General features: G+C 38.5%; 1 protein-coding gene across 1 annotated transcript in view; it reads right to left on the bottom strand.

Moving 5' to 3' along the window:
• Window positions 1-20296, bottom strand: part of GRID2 (glutamate ionotropic receptor delta type subunit 2) — a 1658713-nt gene that overhangs the window by 612928 nt on the left and 1025489 nt on the right. The window contains exon 7 of the mRNA XM_049885711.1: window positions 15528-15689. Within this exon, the coding sequence (XP_049741668.1) occupies window positions 15528-15689 (162 nt within the window). The remainder of the gene's footprint in view (window positions 1-15527; window positions 15690-20296) is intronic.

The raw sequence follows: 20296 nt of genomic DNA on the forward strand, positions 1-20296 counted from the left end.
GACATTTGATAAGTATGTATTAAGACAGAAATGAATGAATAAAGTGAAATTCTGGAAATGGTTTTAATATTGTGAATATTAACAACAAGGATAAAATGTTAAAAATTACGGCCATTTAATCATAGAACAATTCTATAAGCAATATCTGTCTGTGTTGCATAGGCGTGACACTATACAAATAACTGCAAGAGAGAAGGTAGATATTCACTGATTAAACTAATTTCTAAATGTTTCAGGGGAGTGTTTTTCAAATTGTTGTTCTGAGATCCAATAGTGGTGGGAATCCATTTGTTGAGATTCTCTTTCCACTGTCTTCCAGAGAAATTCAGCTTTTATTTATTTTACTTATTTAGCTAATAAGGTTTCAAAGTGTGTTCTAGGGTCTGTAACATCAAAAAATTTAAATTATACAATGTCAAAACTTCTTTCCAAATTATGTATTACAATCCAATGTAACTTGTTAAACTGAAAATGTAAAAAAAAAAAAAAGCCATATTAAAAGTTAGATATTTTTTATATTATATTAACACATGATGTGTATACCTGTGGCTTCTCAGTATGTGTTTTCTTTAGCCAAGTGATTTTAACAGTAGTGAATAAAAAACTACTGTTATAAACAATAAAAAGGGTATGTCATGATATACAGAATACAGAATTGGAAGCCAAAAAATTTGGTATTTATAACTAATTAGCTGTGTGCCCTTCAGTAAGCCATTTAATTTTTCTGAGGCTCAGTTTTCTCCACCTTAAAATTTGAAAGACTAGGTTAAATTAACTTTATAGTATCTTGCTTTTTAAAACTTGTATGAGTTACTAATAAAAACTAAAACAAAAAGAATATTTAGAATACTAACACAAATATATAGCAGGATACTTCTTTTATAGGATTGAAATAAATCTGTTTTCAAATAATATCCTTGCTACACTTAGTAGTAAAACACTCAACAAAACAAAACAAAACAAAAAAAAACCCAAAAAACAAATCGACTGGTGCCAAGTCGATTCCGGCTCACGGCAACCCTATAGGACAGAGTAGAACTGCCCCCATAGGGTTTCCAAGGAGCATCCAGTAGATTCCAACTGCCAACCTCTATGGTTAGCAGCCATAGCACTAATCCATTACACCCGCCATCAGAGTTTCCGGTAAAACACTAGTGGCATTATTATTAAGCCAAGATGCTATCCATGGCCAAAATTATAAAAGATTAGAAGTGGAAGCTAATGTAGTTATCTGAGGAAAGTTTTTAAAAGTTAAATTGTGATCATGCCAATTAAAAAAAAAAAAAATCAAACACCAAAAGCTTTCTTATATACCTACAATAACTATTTTGAAAATATAATAGAAACATATCCCATCCATGATAGTGTGTGTGTGCACATGTGCACGTACACACGCACGCACACACACACACACATTCCCGTAACATTAACTCTATAAAATTTTAGAAAGAACATATGTATGAAGAACACTATAGGCATATCTTGTTTTATTGTGATTCACTTTATTGCACTTTCCAGATACTGTGTTTTTTACAAATTGAAGGTTTGTGGCAACCTTGCATGGAACAAGTCTATCTGTGTCATTTTTCCAACAGCATGTGCTCACTTTGGGTCTCTGTCACATTTTGGTAATTCTCACAATATTTCAAACTTTTTCATTATGATTATATCTGTTATGGTGATCACTGGTCAGTGATCTTTGATGCGACTATTGTAATTGTTTTGGGGCACCGGAAACCGTATCTATATAAGACAGAGAATTTAATCAATAAATGTTTTGTGTGTTCTGACTGCTCCACTGACCAGGTATGCCCTCATCTCTCTCCCTCTCAGGCCTCCCTATTCCCTGAAACACAACAATATTGAAATTAGGTCAGTTAATAACCCTACAATGGCCTCTAAGTGTTCAAGTGAAAGGAAGAGTTGCATGTCTCTCATTTTAAATCAAAAGCTAGAAATGATTAAGCTTAGTGAGGAAGGTATGTCAAAAGCTGACATAGGCTGAAAGCTATGCCTCTTGTGCCAAACAGTCAGCCAAGTTGTGAATGCAAAGGAAAAATTCTTGAAGGGAATTAGAAGTGCTTTTTTACTCTAGTGAATACATAAGTGATAAGAAAGAAAAACAGCCTTATTGCTGATGTGGAGAAAGTTTTAGTGGTCTGGATAAATGATCAAACCAGGCTCAACATTCCTTAAGCCAAAGCCTAATTCAGAGCAAGGCCCTAACTCTCTTCAATTCTTTGAAGCTTCGGAGAGGTGAGGAAGTTGGAAGAGGTTGGTTCATGAGATTTAAGAAGCCATATCCATAACAAAAAAGTGCAAGGTGAAGCATCAAGTGCTAATACAGAAGCTGCAGCAAGTTATCCAGAAGATCTAAAATTTGTTTTCAATATAGATGAAACAGCCTTATATTGGAAGACGATGCTGTAAGAACATCAGGGGGGAGGCAGTGTCCGACTTCCTCTAGCTTCACAAGGGGAAAGGAGAAACAAGATCAACAGTACAAGGCTGACTCTCATGAGGTGGAAGCCAAACGCCTCTTCTGCCATGCTGTTTTCACAGCTGGCGTCAGAAACGGGAAACTTTGCAATGGCTCCAGACTTATGAAAGTATGGGGCTTTGGAAGAGAAAGAACAAAGAGGGTTGGGAAGGGAACCTTTTTATTATTGGACAGTTGCTTTGGTTGTTGTTACCTGTAATAGCTGAAAAGCTACACTTGGAATGACGCGGGGCAAAAGCCAGGCCAGGTAAACAGAATGATTGATAGGGGGCCAGGGTCTACTGGTTCCACCCAGCCAGAAGCCCAAGGCCACATGCATATGAATGGGCAGATAGTAAGGTGTGGAGAAGAGAAGGTGGAATTGAAATATTTTAAAATGGATTATGTGTTTAGGATTATGTGTTTAATTTAATGTACTATGAGTACTGAATGTTTCTCCTACCTAGATTGTTAAGCAGACTTGAATGTATGGCAGAAATGAATATTTTGTATTCTAGATTACAGAGCGTGTAACTCTGCCTTCAGTCAACACTTGATTAGATATGCTAAATGGAGAACTAGGATTTGCCTGAGAAAAACACAGGCTGTTTGAACACAGTAGCCTGTGTACAGAGTGGAGGCTTAGGTCAAAAACCTGAGCCCCACCCAGATTTTGCATTTGAAAAGACATGCAGAGCCACCCAGAATAGCTGAGAGAACTAGATATTTGCATTTGAAGGAAGAATTTACAGAAAAAAAAAGTGGCTGTTTTGATTTCTGAATTTCAAATAAAGGTTGCTGTTGGATGTATTGCCGCAGGAAAAGTCAATGCCCGTCAGAAGGAACTCCCTTTCAGGACTGGCAGTTAAAGGGAGCCAGTGAGTAGAAAGATTGGTCTGCTTGCTTGTGGTGACCACCTGGGTCCATTCAATGAGCAGAAGTGGAGAAAGTGCAGCAATGAAGAGAGGTGGTGAGTTTGGATGAGTTCTATTGATACCATTGACCTAGCCCATGGGAGCTAGTGATCAGAGTGAGAGGAAGGGCTGGCTGGCAGAAGTAAAGGGAATTGTGTGGACTCCTATGTTTATGGCTTGAACCTGCTGACCTAGCCCAACGGGGATAGGGATGAGAGGGTGTGAAGGGGCTATGTGAAGTGCTGGGAGGTGTGTGTGACCAACCTCTCAAGCCTAAGGCTGCTACCCATGGTGACCCAGCTTGGATGGCTAGGGATGAGCTGACCAGAGCCAGAACAAATGAAGAGGAAGATGTTTGACACCATGAGCTGGTACAAATTGCTGAAATTTAATGGCTTGCTTTGGACTAGACTTTGCTTATGGATGCAGATTTTCAAAGTTCCAACCAGAAGAGAAGATTCTTCAAGACCAAGAACATGCTTGTCTTCTCAGTACTGGTTTGATAGGGACGGGCAGTTTAAACATTGGCTGTCCAAAATGGGGGGAGATAAAGGCATAAAGCAGCTAGCTTATACACTTTCATGAGTGTACTTATACTCAAAATGAAGAGGACAAGGAAGGATCCCCACTAAATAGTTACCTCTTTTCCTGATGAGTCTGGGAAAGAGAGGGTGGGGGAAGATGCTGATAGGATTGTATGATTCAGCTGTGAGTGTTGATTATTAAAAGGTTCATTATTATTATAAAAACTGTAATTGTAGAAGGTGTAAGTGTGAAAGAATGGAATAAGGTGGAGGCACTGCTAGAATGGAGTACAGTGGCAAGCCTGAATGGCTGATACCTCAGTAACCTCACCCTGTGAACTCTTTAGCCTGTTGAAAGACTAATTGTTAGGACTGTCTTGGATTGGTAAAATGATTGGGAGGGAGAACTTATCCTGCAAATACGAAAGAGCCACAGCTAGAAAATTCACGGGGTGGCCTGCCATACAACTGATTACTTTTATGTGGCCTTTCTAGCCATGATCTTGTAACTCTGACCCAGATGACTGGGTAGGACTGTGTGATAGGGTGATCATGGCCCACCAAGAGAGTTGGTCAGTTTTCCCTTAAAACAGATTCAACTCTAGAGCAGAGAGGAAAAGCCCACCACAACCAAGTAAGGAGAGATCCACAGGAGAGACCAGCAGGAGATGCTGCAGTGGACCTGTCACCCACGGAACAAGAAAGCTGAGTGCCTTAGGGCAGAGGCAGAGGACCAGGAAGAGATGTTCCTGTGGGCACAGCTAAGAAGAGGCTGCTCTGATGGGAGAACTGTATCCTGAGTGCTCCTGAGCCTGAATTATAACCTGTTACTTCCCTAATAAACCTCATAATCATGAGTGTGGTCTGTGAGTTTTGTGTGGCCACTGCAACAAATAATCAAACCCAGCAGAGAAACAGAGAGTGCTGTGGGAAGGACAGTTGGTGTCAGAATTGGTAAAGATGGCAGAGAGAGAAGGCACGTCTGAACTCTGCCTCATGGGAATCACCCTTGGACTGTTGATCTTGATTCTCCTTCCCCCTTGTGAAGTTAGAGGACATCAGACATTGTCCCGAAGATATTTTTACAGATGCCATCTAAGACTTTCATAGTTAGAGAGGAGAAGTCAATGCTGGCCTCAATGCTTCAAAGGACAGGCTGACTCTTTTGTTAGGGGATAATGCAGATAGTGACTTTAAGTTGAAGACAATGCTCATTTACCATTCTAAAAATCCTAGTGCTCTTAAGAATTATGCTAAATCTACTCTGTCTATGTTCTATAAATAGAACAACAAAGCCTGAATGACAGCACATCTGTTTATAACACGGTTCACTGAATATTTTAAGGCCACTTTTGAGACCTACTGCTCAGAAAAACAGATTCCTTTCAAAATATTCCTGCTTATTGACAATGCACCTGGTCACCCAAGAGATTTGATGGAGATGTACAAGGAGATTAATGTTGTTTTCAAGCCTGCTAACACAACATCCATTCTGCAGCCCCTGGATCCAGGAGTAATTTTGAATTTCAAGTTTTATTATTTAAGAAATACATTTCATAATGTTATAACTGCCATAGATAGTGATTCCTCAGATTGTTCTGGGCAAACTAAATTGAAAACCTTCTGGAAAAGGTTCACCATTAGAAATGCAAATTCATGGGTGGTGGTCAAAATAGCAACACTAATAGGAGTCTGGAAGAGGTTGATTCCAGCCCTCATGGATGATGCTGAGGGATTCAAGACTTCAGTGGAGGAAGTAATTGCAGATGTGGTGGAAACAGCAAGAGAACTAGAAGTGGAGTCCAAAAATGTGACTGAATTGCTGCAATCTCTCGGTAAAACTTTAATGGGTGAGTAGTTGTTTCTTATGGATGAGCAAATAAAGTGGTTTCTTGAGATGGAGTCTACTCCTCGTAAAAATACTGTAAACATTGTTGAAATGACAATGAAGTATTTATAATATTACATAAACTTAGTTGATAAAACAGAGGCAGGTTGGAGAAATTTGACTCTAATTTTCAAAGAAGTTCTACCGTGGGTAAAATGCCGTCAAACAGCATCACGTGCTACAGAGAAATTTTTCACGAAAGGAAAAGTCAATCAATGCAGCCAACTTCATTGCTGTCTTATTTTAAGAAATTGCCACAGGCACCCCAGCCTTCAGCAACCACCACTATGATCAGTCAGTAACCATCAACACTGAGGCAACATTGTCCACCAGCAAAAAGATTATGACTCACTGAAGGCTCAGATGATGGTTAGCATTTTTTAGTAATAAAGTTTTTTTTTTTAATTAAGGTATGTACATTGTTTTTTGAACATAATGCTATTGCACACTTAATACATGACAGTATAGTGTAAACATAAATTTTATATGTACTGGGAAACCAAAAAAATTGTGTGACTTGCTTTAATGCTATATTAGTTTTATTGTGGTGGTATGGAACTGAAACCACAATATGTCTGATGTATGCCTCTATACATATTCACTGTGAGTTATAAAAAATTATGATTATATGTATAGATACCATATCCATGAATGAGAAGACTCAATAGTTTAAAAAATTCTAATTGTCACAAAATAACCTCTATATTCTATATAAATATCAATGGTATGGTGTGCTGATAATGTGTAATGTATAAACATTTGAAAATTAACCTTTAATTTTTTGAAAAAGTAGAGAAACTAGGAGGCGGCAGCACATGGAGCTATAGATAGAAACACCATGTTGTCCCTCCACAGCAAAGACGTGAAAAACTAAGTAAAACACACAAATGTCAATCCTGAAACTCTAAGTGTCAAATGAAGAGATAAAGAACTCAACCAAGCCCCAAATGGAATGAGAGACTCACAGAGAACAGAGAGTGTGCAAAGATATGGATCGGAGGCTCCTTATCAGATAACTCAGCATGGATACACCATTTTGGACTCCTGTGGGAGATCAATGGAGAGGGAGTAAAGGAAAGACACTTCATGGAGCTCCCAGCAGGAGACAGAGCAACTGCTGGACATGCCCTGCTGCACCATAGCTGAGTTACTGGCCCTGCCCATTGGACAAGGCAGAGAGAAGTATCATGCCCACAGACGAGCAAAGAACACACAGCCCACCTGCTCAGACATAACCAAATAAAACAAGAAAGCAGGATGAAGCAAACAAATCTATAATCAATCAGTGAAGAAAATAACTACTGAATGTTCCGAAGAGAGCAGACAACTTCAAAACATTAAAAAAAAAAAAAAAACCAGGACAGGATGTTTCCAGTAAACACGAGATGACTTTCCAGTAGAAGAAAAGGCACTGGAACTACTTGACAGGGAGTTCAAATCTCTAATATTCAGAGCTATCCAAGAGATGAAGCAAAAAGCAGACAAAAATGAAGAAAAAAATAGAAAAAATCATGGAAAATACAGACAAAACACTGGAAGAATTCAGGAAAATAATACAAAAACAATGTTAAATTAAATTCACAACTAGAAATCATTCAAAAACAACAACTACCAATCTAAAAGACAAACAACAAGATTTCAGAAATGGACAGTGTCACAGAACATCTGAGGAGCAGGTCTGAAACAATGAAAGACAGGATCAGTGAAACTGAAGACAAATACTTGGATACCAATTTACTTGACGAAAAATCAGAAAAAAGAATGAAGGAAAATGGATAAACCCTGAAAATGATGTGGAATGCAATCAAAAGCAAAAATTTGCAAGTAATTGGAGTTTCAGAACAGGGGGAGAAAATGGAAAACACAGAGAGAATCATTGAAGAATTGCTGAAGGAAACTTCCCTAACATCATGAAAGATGAAAAGCTGACCATCCAAGAAGCTCAAAAAAAACATACAGGATAGACCCCAAAAGTAAATCATGAAGGCACATCTTAATCACACTTGCTAAAACCAAAGACAAAGAAAAAATCCTGAGAGCAGCTCGAGAAAAATGAAAAGTCACATACAGAGGGGAAACAATAAGATTAAGCTCTGATTACTCAGCAGAAACCATGCAGGCAAGAAGGCAATGGGACGACATGCATAAAACCTTAAAAGAAAAAAATTGCCAACCAAGAATAATGTACCCTGCAAAATTCTTGATCAAATATGATCGAAATTAGGACATTTTCAGATACACAGAAATTAAGGTAATATGTAAAAACCAAACCAAATTTACAAGAATTATTAAAGGGAGTCCTTTGGTTTGAGAACAAACATGATGCAACAGCCAGAATCTAGGACACAAAGTCACTCCAGCCAGATACCAACCTAGGAAATGAACTCTCAATGACTATTCAGAACTAGAAGATTTGCAACAGGAGAACCGGAGAGGTTAATCTATAAATGACAAAAATTTCAAAACAACAAAAGAGGGAACGAATGGTGTAGATGTAGAACTTCCTAATGGAGAGGAAGACAAGGTGATACCAAGTAATAAAAGACTGGTTCAAACCAGTTGTGGAATGACATCAAGGACACCATCCATGAAGAAAGCAAGAGGTCCTTGAAAAGACAGGAAAGAAAGAAAAGACCAAGGTGGATGTCGGAGGAGACTCTGAAACTTGCTCTTGAGTACCGAGCAGCTAAAGTAAAAGGAAGAACTGATGAAGTAAAAGAACTGAACAGAAGATTTCAAAGGGTGTCTTGAGAAGACAAATTAAAGTGTTATAATGAAATGTGCAAAGAACTGGAGATGGAAAACCAAAAGGGAAGAACACACTTGGCGTTTCTCAAGCTGAAACACCTGAGGAAAAAATTCAAGCCTCGAGCTGCAAAAGTGAAGGATTCCATGGGGAAAATATTAAACGATGCAGGATGCATCAAAAGAAGATGGGAGGGATACACGGAGTCATTATACCAAAAAGAATTAATCAATATTCAACCATTTAAAAAGGTGGCATATGATCAGGAACCGGTGGTACTGAAGGAAGAAGTACAAGCTGCTCTGAAGGCATTGGCAAAAAACAAGGCTCCACGAATTGATGGAATATCTGTTAAGATGTTTCAACAAACAGATGCAGCGCTGGAGATTCTCACTCGTCTATACCAAGAAATATGGAAGACCGCTTCCTGGCCAACTGACTGGAAGAGATCCATATTTATGCCTATTCCCAAGAAAGGTGATCCAACTGAATGTGGAAATTATAGAAGAATATCATTAATATCACACGCAAGCAAAATTTTGCTGAAGATCATTCAAAAATGGCTGCATCAGTATATCAACAGGGAACTGCCAGAAATTCAGGCCGGTTTCAGAAGAGGAAATGGAACCAGGGATATCATTGCTGATGTCAGATGGATCCTGGCTGAAAGCAGAGAATACCAGAAGGATGTTTACCTGTGTTTTATTGACTATGCAAAGGCATTCGACTGTGTGGATCATAACAAATTATGGATAACATTGCAAAGAATAGGAATTCTGGAACACTTAATTGTGCCCATGAGGAACTTTTACATAAATCAAGAGGCAGTTGTTGGGACAGAACAAGGGGATACTGATTGGTTTAAAGTCAGGAAAGGTGTGCGTCAGGGTTGTATGCTTTCACCATACCTCTTTAATCTGTACGCTGAACAAATAATACAAGAAGCTGGGCTATATGAAGAAGAACGGGGCATCAGGATTGTAGGAAGACTCATTAACAACACGTGTTATGCAGATGACACAACCTTGCTTGCTGAAAGTGAAAAGGACTTGAAACACTTACTAATGAAGATCGAAGACCACAGCCTTCAGTATGGATTACACCTCAACATAAAGAAAACAAAAATCCTCACAACTGGACCAATAAGCAACATCATGATAAATGGAGAAAAGACTGAAGTTGTCAAGGATTTCGTTTTACTTGGATCCGCAATCAACAGCCATGGAATCAGCAGTCAAGAAATCCAAAGACACGTTGCATTGGGCAAATCTGCTGCAAAGGATCTCTTCAAAGTGTTGAAGAGCAAAGATGTCACCCTGAAGACTAAGGTGCGCCTGACCCAAGCCATGGTATTTTCAATCACATCATATGCATGTGAAAGCTGGACAATGAATAAGGAAGACTGAAAAAGAGTTGACGCCTTTGAATTGTGGTGTTGGCGAGGAATATTGTATATACCATGGACTGCCAAAAGAACGAACAAATCTGTCTTGGAAGAAGTGCGGTCAGAATGCTCCTCAGAGGCAAGGACGGAGAGACTGCGTCTTACATACTTTGGACATGTTGTCAGGAGGGATCAGTCTCTGGAGAAGGACATCATGCTTGGCAAAGTACAGGGTCAGCAGAAAAGAGGAAGACCCTCGATGAGGTGAATTGGCACAGTGGCTGCAACAATGAGCTCAAGCATAACAATGATTGTAAGGATGGCGCAGGACCGGGCAGTGTTTCATTCTGTTGTGCATAGGGTCGCTATGAGTCGGAACCGACTCGACGGCACCTAACGACAACAACAACATAGAACTTCCTAATGGAGAAGAAGACAAGGTGATACCAAGTAATAAAAGCCTGGTTCAAACCTAGGAAGGTTCAAGATAACCAAAAAGAAAGTTAACAAACCTACTCATCAAAATAAAGAAAAAATATAAAGTCTCAGTAAAAATAAAAATTACAAAACAGAAACAAAAGAAATGGAAAAAAAAATCCATAAACAAAACGAATTCAGCACAGAAGAGTAAGAAGAACAAAGAAAACATCGGCACTACAAAAAAAAAAAAACTAGAATATGACAGCAATAAACTCACACCTTTCAATAATTACACTGAACATAAACGGCCTAAATGCACCCACAAAGAGACAGAGAGTGATAGAATGGGGGAAAAAAAAAAAAAACCCCAAGATTTATCAATATGCTGTCTACAAGAGACACCTTAGAAACAAAGACATAAATTTATTAAAAATCAAAGGATGGAAAAAAATACATCAAGCAAACAGCTACCAAAAAAGAGCAGGAGCGGCAATACTAATCCGAGATAAAAGATGTTAAAACAAAACCCACCATAAAAGATAAGGAAGGGCATTATATAATGATTAAAGGGACAATCCATCATGAAGACATAACCATAATAAATAACTAAGCACCCAATGACAGGGTCTCCAAAAGACATTAATTCTAACAGCACTAAAAAGGAGAACTTGACAGTTCCACAATAATAGTAGAAGACTTCAACACACAACTCTCGGTAAAAGACAGAACATGTAGAAGAAACTCAGTGAAGACACAGATCTAAAGGTCACAATCAGCCAACGTGAACTTACAGACATATATAGAACACTCCACCCAACACACGTGAAATGTTCTCCCGAATAGACCACATCTTAGGCCACACAGCAACCCTCAACAAAATCCAAAACAGTGAGATAAGACAAAGTACCTTCTCTGATCACAACACCATCAAAGTAGAAGTTAACAACAGGAAGAGAAAGGAAAAAAAAGTCGATTATATGGAAACTGAATAACACCCTGCTTAAAAACCACTGGGTAATAGAAGAAATCAAAGATGGAATCAAAAAATTCCTAGACTCAAATGGGAATGAAAACACATCATACCAAAACCTATGGGACACAGCAAAAACAGTGCTGAGAAGTCAATGTATAGCAACAGATGCACACATCAAAAAAGAAGAAAGGCACAAAATCAAAACATTAGCTACACAACTCGAACAAATAGAAAGAGAACAACAAAAGAAGCCCACAGCCGTCAGAAGAGAGGAATAAAGATCAGAGCAGAAATCAGTGAAATAGAGAAGAGATAAACAATAGAAAGAATCAACAAAACCAAAAGTTGATTCTCTGAAAGGATCAACAAAATCGAGAAACCATGGGCCAAACTGACAAAAGAAAAACAGGAGAGGATGCAGATAACTCAAATAAGAAATGAATTGGGGGACATTACAACAGACCCAACTGAAATTAAAAGGATCATAACAGAGTATTATGAAAAACTATACTCCAACAAATTTGAAAACCTAGAGGAAATGGACAAATTTCTAGAAACACACTACCTACCCAAACTAACCCAAAATGATGTTGAAAATCTGAACAAACCCATAACAAGAGAAAAGATTGAAAAGGTAAAGGGAAAAAAAAAATTCCCAACAACAACAAAAAACCCTGGTCCAGATGGCTTCACTAGAGAATTCTACCAAACATTCAGAGAAGAGCTTACATCAGTACTTCTCAAACTATTTCAGAACATAGAAAGGAAGGGATACTTTCGAATTCATTCTATAAAGCCCACATAACCCTGATATCAAAACCAGACAAAGACACCACAAAAAAAGACAATTACAGACTATATCCCTCATGAACTTAGATGCAAAAATTCTCAACAAAATTCAACACCTCTACAACAAAAAGACAAATATTCCAATTAAAAATGGGCAAAGGAAATGAACAGACACTTCACTAAAGTGGACATTAAAGCGGCTCACAGACATATGAGGAAATGAGACTAAAGGAGCACACCAGCCCAGCGGCAAGCACTAGAAGGCAGGAGGGGAAAGGAAAGCTGGTAATAGGGAACCCAAGGTCAAGAAGGGACAGTGTTGACATGTCTGGGGTTTGTTAACCAGTGTCATAAAACAATATGTGTACTGTTCAATGAGAAGCTAGTTTGTTCTGTAAAACTTCATCTAAAGTGCAATTACAAAAAAAAAAAAAGTAGAGAAACTAGAAGGCACCTATCTACAGATGAATAAAATAAATCACAAACCTGCAACAGAAGAATGCCTGGGAAACATCCATCTTCCCCTTAATGGTCATATATAGTACTCATATTAACTGCATTGCTTTGTAATGCTTTTGTCTCATCTCCCTAATAGAATATAAATTAATTAAGGAAAGAAACACAATATTTTACTTCATTATATTCCCTGCAGCAGCACAAAGTCTTTTAAAGGGCATATAAAACCAAAAAACAAATCTTAGAGTCAATTTTGAGTCATGGCAACCCCATGTGTTACAGAGTAGAGCTGTAGCATATCATTTTGGCTGTAATCTCTCCAGAAGCCTATCACCATATCTGCCTTCCGTGATGCAGCGACATGGTTCCTACCGCCAACCTTTGTGTTAGTACCTGAGCACAAACTGCACCGTTCAGAGACCTTAAAGTGCATGTATGTTTGTGTGTGTGTAGCATGCCTTTAATGCAGGCATATTATGGTTATTTGAATATAATTAAGGATTTTATCAATATGATATTCTCATTGTAATAGAGTCCAATTCCATTTTTGATGTATGACCACTGACTTCTTTTTAAGCCTCACTCTCCCTTTCCCCTTTTGCTTCCATCCGAGGGGTTGATAAGAAACCCCTTCCCTCACCTCCCTCTTTGGAATCCTTGAGAAATTAAACCTCACAAATCTCCATCCTGTGTGCATGAGAACTTTTCCCCAATCCCATTCGTTAGTCACTATAAAGCCTCAGCCACTCCCTCTGTTTGGTTCAAGCCAGCCTGGATCTGTTTGTGCCCACCCTGCTCTCCCAAAGTGTCCCTTGTAGGAGTAATAAACATTCTCTCAAATGCTCTTTGGGTGTGAAATGTCATCAGTCCTGACATCCAAACTAAATTTTAGGGGGGGTGTGGGTCCATTACAGTTCTATGGAATGACTAAAAAACACAAAATACTTGAATAAAACAAAGCAATACGGTTGGGGGAAACTTTTTCAAAGTCAATTTAAGGTCAAATGTGAGACAAAAATTGAACATTTGCAATGATATATATTATTCACACTCAAATGTCTTAATAAGCAGAATAGGTGTATTGCTTTAAAATGTGTTGTTGTGGTAGAAGCTACAGGGGTATATATGCAAGTATTCCCCAAAAGGGTATTTTATAATTGTATTAAATCATTTTTTGATTATAACTTTTGTAGCAACATTTTATACATTGAATTGCTACATGAGAAATACCTGCATATTATAGTGTCTCTCTTTCCCTCCTACTGATATTCTTACTAAATAAGTGTCTCCTAAGCAACCTCCCAAACTATTATTTTGTCTTTGCGAGAAAGCGTCAGAAGAATAAGTTTATTCAGGTTCCTGCATCCTAGCCAAACCATGAATTAATCAGTTGGCAGCACCAGAATCATGTTCAACAACCTCCCTTGGATTCATACCTGCCAGCTCTCTGCATAGACAGAACTGGGAGATTTTGGCAACACCTTGAGTTTGGAGTTGGCTTATGCATTTTTCACTTGAAAAGTCTTTAAAGCTCTGCCAATATATTCAATATATTTAATTCTCAAGCACTTCTGTTGATAAGAGTCTAAATTCTCATCAAAGTGATTCTTTTGCAAAGAGGATACAGTATCAAGAGAAAGATTCAGGCTATTTTCCATTTGAAATATTTCTTGCCTTCGCTTGGCACCCCACCACCCCCCCCCCACCGCCCTGACTTTTTTTTTTTTTGTATATCTAGGTCATTTCTAATTTAAAATTTTTAGCTCTTTCTCTGACTTTTCCAAATACATTCATATTTCATTTGACTAGTTATTTCTCCTCCTGTTTCAGGAAAGAAAGGCAACATATTCAGTGAGATAAAGGATGGGTAAAATAAAGAGCATAAACTTCCAATAGCTGTCTCCTTTGTATAAAGGGTACGGGAGAAATTTGTTTGTTTTATTAATCATTTAATTTCAAATCCTAGAAGCTGTTCAAGACGAACGGAAAATGCCAGCAAGGATGACATGATAAAGAGGCTAATAAACTGCAGAATGCTTATACCATGGAGAGGAGCTAAATAACGTAAACTGCCTTCTGGGAATGGAATAGGCAGCTAAGCCAAAACAAGTCACAGCCAGGCTAAAAACAATGTGTTAACAGTGAAGAAGAATAATGCAATCAAGTCCCCAAAATAGTTTATGGATGCTGTAAAATATTAACTATTTATGAATCCTAATATCTTTATTACAAGATAAATTAAAAATCATCAAATCTAATCTCTTACCTTGTATCATCTAACTGAGAAAATGCTAAGTCTAACGCTAATTTTTCCAGTTGTTGGTGTATTTTTTTTTAAAAAGTGCTTTGTGACAGGCAACAAAATAATGTGAGCTGGTTTTCCAGGAGTAGATCTCTAGAACTTTCTTTTGAGGCACCTCTGGGTGGAGTCAAACCTCTAACCTTTTCTTTCGCATCCAAGTGTGTTAACTGTTTTTGCCACCTAGGGACTCTACAGATAAACACCAAACCAAAAACCAAACCAGCTACCATTGGAACTAATTATTATAACTCACGGCAACCCCTATGTTTCAGAGTAGAACTGCACTTCCTAGGGTTTTCATGACTGTGATCTTTCAGAAGCAGGTCATTAGGCCTTTCTCCAAGGCACACCTGGGTGGGTTGGAAATGTCAGCCATTCTGTCAGTAGTCCAGTGCTTACCCATTTGTGCCAACCAGGGACTCCCACAAATCAGTAAGGGCTCACATTTTTATATATGTACATGACCCTCTGACTTTAAAAAAAAAAAAAATCCATCTCCCCATCACACTGACATTTTTCTCTGTGTGTGCTTTGAACTGGTAGAAACATTAGTGGGAAAAAACTGCCTTCTAAAAGATATTTCACCACAAATGATCCATTGCATTCTTCTTACATGAAAATGAAGAAGAACGAAATGCCATTCAGAAGTTACCTTCTTGATGGTGTCCAGCATGGAACGGCCCCCCTGCCAGGGTTTAGAGTTCTTTCTGATACATGACAAACTTGCCATGCTGTGCCACTTCCGGTCCTCTAGCTTCTTATGAAAAGCATTAGCCAGCAGAAGCACTGTGTCATATATGTAAAGGTTTGAAATCTGAAAAGACAAGACATGGTGATCATTAGAATCATAGACGCCAGCCATAAAGAATAAGGAGAAATTGTCAGCTCAACTGCTTTCTTTCATGTCATAGATGGCTAGTTTACTGGGTTATTTATTAAGCAGAAGGTTCTTTTTTTTTCCATTTCCCAGGCAATTTTGCTGTTGAGAAGGAAGTCTTGTCTGATTGTATGCCTCAATTGCTTTTTCAGCTTATTTAGGTGTGAAAGAGAAGATGAAAAAGAGAAGTTTAGACAGAGGCAAAGCTGTTAGTGTCAGACCTTAGAAAATCACTGGCCCTTATTTCTTTCTGAGGAGGTAAAGATCTAAAGGTTTAAGATTGGAAGGGCAAACTGAATAATACATTTTCTGAATATGTCAAGTTTTTGCACTCTAGTTATTCAGATGGAGAAATATCAACTCAATCTTACATACAAAATGGGTGTCAAGGGTACAAAAAAAAAGGAAGCAGCCATCTGTGTACATGTTTGTGACTATGAGGAAGCAGTAATGAAAGAATGAAACAAAACAGCACCATTCACAAACACTACAATAATCAAGGGTTTATATTAAAATTATATAGGTATACACATGCATTGCAATATAGGTATGCATCACTTAACGTCCATGATACTTTCTGTGAAATAGGAAGTGATGTGATTTGGACATTGTGCAAACGCCATATTATATATACAGGAGAGAGGTGCGCAGGACAGTCACTAGGTGGGCCAGGATCTGGGCCTTCGCCACTTGCCAAAGGACTTCTGCAAAACATTGACTCTGCCACCACTGGTCCTGTGTGGTCACCCCATCCCTCCCCCCGCCCCCGCCTTTCCTACTCCCGCTTCTGCTCCTGCTCCTGCTTCCACCTCAACCTGGACCTTTAGGCGGCTACCACCGCAGGAGGAGCCACAACCTTGGGCCCCGGCATCACATGCACCACAGCCTGGCTAAATGGAGCAGTGGCCTTGACGGAGCATTTCCCTCTGCAACTCGGGCAGGGTCTGCATGGCCCCTGCCTGAGGTGCGCATAGTGGAAAAGGTAGCTATGAACGGGCGCTGAGACCCAACCCATCCCCCTGCAGCCCTAGGGCCCAGGCAGATGCCACCTGGAGAGCTAGGGAGAGGCAGATGGGATCTCCGTTCTTAGCAAAGTATGTCCCATAAGTCCTCTGTGATTAAGATTTCTGAATTCTATTATAAGCTTATGGGACCACAGACGTATATGCAGTAGGACATTGCTTGAATGGACGTTAAGTGATGCATACTATAAACTATTAACTGTTTGTGAATGTGTGTTTATATAAACACTTTCTTCTTCTAAGGTAAGCATGTTATTATCTTCCTTCTGTATAGATTGAAAAGTGAATTATAGCCAATTTTTGCTAAGGTCTATTGCACTCATATACGTACGTCTTGCCAGAACCACTACCTACACTGTCAATTAATCACTAAAGGTGCTTACTTTTAAAAGAAACTAGAAATTAGAAACCATAAACACCAAGAGATATACCAGGTCAATAAAAAAGCTTTTAGATGTTATAGTATTACCTCTCTAAAGTAAAAAAAAATAAAATAAAAGATGAAGAAATCATTGTAGCTGTGAAAATTAATTCCATTGGAAAGTATTTAAATTTTCTCAGATTTTGAAAAGTATCTTGTTATCACAGCTTTTTCCTGAAAACAGAGGGGGGATATCTTCGATTGTCCTATGGTTGTAATGAATCATGAAGGGAATATAAAAAATCATCTGCCTGCATCACAGAATGGTGCTGAGCTTCAACTACAGGGGTAATTAGGCAGCGGAGTGAAGAGTGATTCTACGAACAGCTGTTAATCAGAGCTTCCTAACAGTGCCTTGTGAGTTTTCTTTCACATATCAGGTAAATATTTAATTACGTGTTTTTCTTAAGCATCATTTCATGTGTATAGTTCAGGAACATAGGACTGTCTTTGATGAGACATTGAACACTCTTATACATTATGGGAAATACAAGTTTGTTCCTCCTCATCACCCAACTCCTCCACCAGATAACAACTGAACAGGTAAGTTTCCTTCTTTTTTCTGTGAACCTTATCTCTATGCGTGTTATTATCACAAGATAACTTAATTCACTTTCAATAATGTCATGTTTTTTAGGAGTCATGGTGGACAAATAAACGTCTGAAATGTTGAACCAATTACTAATGACATGTAACAGGTAGGCAATATCTATGTAAACCTATCACTACTCTATGAACACAGTGTGGATATGAAGTCAAAAGCAGTCTATGAATCAAATTTAATGTTGGAATTAGGCTGTGAAGATGCAACCAGAAAATTTAGCAGAAATATAAAGGGTAAGTGGGCTGAGTCCAATAATCAATAATCTAGAAATCAGAAATCTTTTGATGTCTCCTCCTTATGATGATTTGCAATGATCTGGCCTTTTCTAACTTCCCTGGCTCAGCTGCTTCAAACATGCTCACTATCATCTCTCTACCTTTATCTTGTGTCTTCCTCTGCCTGACTGCTTCTAGTATGTAGTATTAGATTCTTGTGGCAGCCCCCAGTGCTGTCTCTTAACCTTTCTCTGATTAGTTAACTTCCTTCAATATTCAACTCAAAGTTTACATGATGGAGAATCCTACCTTGACAACTTCCCTGGACTCCCTGCATCCACAGACTAAATCTCCCACAACACTCAGTGCATACCTCTCTTGAAACATATCACAATACTAAGAAGAAAAAAAAAACATTATCTGCCTTTCACAGTAGAATATAAGTTTCTTGTGGACATGGACTTATATTTTACATTCCCCCTCCCTTGTACTTTTGTTTACCTTACACTTTATTTTCTCTAGTCTTAGCTGGGAGTATGACACATACGCAGTCTTTAATTAATGGTTGTCAAATGAAAGAAGAGCAACGACCGGAAGACGAGACAAAAGAAAAGTTGAAAGTCAGGTGGGTCTGACAGAAATGAAGACATGGAAAACTGGGTTTCATCCAAGCTGAAACTTATGTGGCACAACCTCTTCTGCTTACTTTGAGGCATGTACCCTGAGGCATCTATACTGGTTTTACAGGTGAGTGCTTTATTCCTGACATGTGACTACCAAAAAATGACTGCCTTTCCTCAGTTGTCCACATTCCAAACTGCAGGTCACGAGTTGGTGATGACATTTTCTGAGCCTTCTAGTCTGTTATTTCTTTCTCAGGCAAGTACCCATTCTCCTTTGAGGTTTATGCTCTTTCTTATGACACACATTATCTGTCCTTATTGACATCATCTCCTGGCCTCTTGGTCAGTATTTATTGATGAGGTCTTTGACTCTTCACTCACAGTGACCCCACACTATCTCTTAGCACTACAAAAAAAAAAAAAAAAGACCACTTCTATTACTAAACAGATGATTTTCATTTCTACTCTGTCCACAACCAACACAAATGACATTTGCTGGATAAAAATCTATTAAATAAGGTTTAGTTTGGCAGTGCTAATTCCTTTTTTTTTTGCATTTGAATTGTGGTGTTGGCAAAGAATTTTTGTTTTATTTTTTTGTTGTTGTTGAGAATGTACACAGCAAAACATACACCAATTCAACAATTCTACATACACAATTCAGTAACATTGATTCCATTCTTCAAGCTGTATAAACATTCTTATCTTCCTTTTCTGAGTTGTTCTTCCCTCATTAACATAAATTCACTGCCCCCTGAAGTTTCTATATGTATCTTTCCACAGTTGTTGTTGTCACTTTGAACCCATATAGATGGTTCTGAAAGAGCATAAAGCTCAAGGCAGACATTTTATACTAAACCAAAAACCAAACCCAGTGCTGTCAAGTCGATTCTGACTCATAGCAACACTATAGGACAGAGTAGAACTGCCCCATAGAGTTTCCAAGGAGCGCCTCGTGGATTCGGACTGCCGAACTTTGGTTAGCAGCCATAGCACTTAACCACTACGCCACCAGGGTTTCCCATTTTATACTAGTTCAGCTAGTTCAGCTAAGCTGTTATTTGGTTTTAAGAGGACTCCAGAAGGTATTTTTGGTTAAAGTTTTAAATAGTTTTAGGGGTTCATCCAGCTTCATGGCTCCAAAAAGTCTGGAATCCATAAGAATTAGAAATTCTCTTCTGCATTTTCCCTCATTTGATCAAGATTCCACTACTGAATCTTTGATCTAAATGTTCAATAATGGCAGCCGGGCACCATCCAGTTGTTCTGGTCTCAGGGCAAAGGAGGCAATTAACCACACATTCTACTTCCTCCCCTTATTCCTGACTCTCCTTGTTCTGCTGTTGCTCGAAGTGAATAGCGACCAATTGTCATGCCTTGGATGGCTACTTGCAAGGTTTTAAGACCCCAGGCACTATGCAACAAACTAGGAGGTAGAACCGAAGCATTAAACATATTATTTGGTGACCCAATTATTTTCTGCTTTGATTTTTTTCTTAATACCATGTGTTTTCATTAATGGAAGCATGCTAAATCATAGAGTGTGTGTGAAGTTTTGGTAGGTAGTATTTTTTTTTCCTTGTCCCCTCCCACAAACCTACCCTAAGTGTTTAATTTTACATATGAAGTACCACTAATTATACCCCCCAGTCTCCACGA

Source organism: Elephas maximus, chromosome 5, assembly GCF_024166365.1.
Source record: "Elephas maximus indicus isolate mEleMax1 chromosome 5, mEleMax1 primary haplotype, whole genome shotgun sequence".
Taxonomy (NCBI): Eukaryota; Metazoa; Chordata; class Mammalia; order Proboscidea; family Elephantidae; genus Elephas; species Elephas maximus.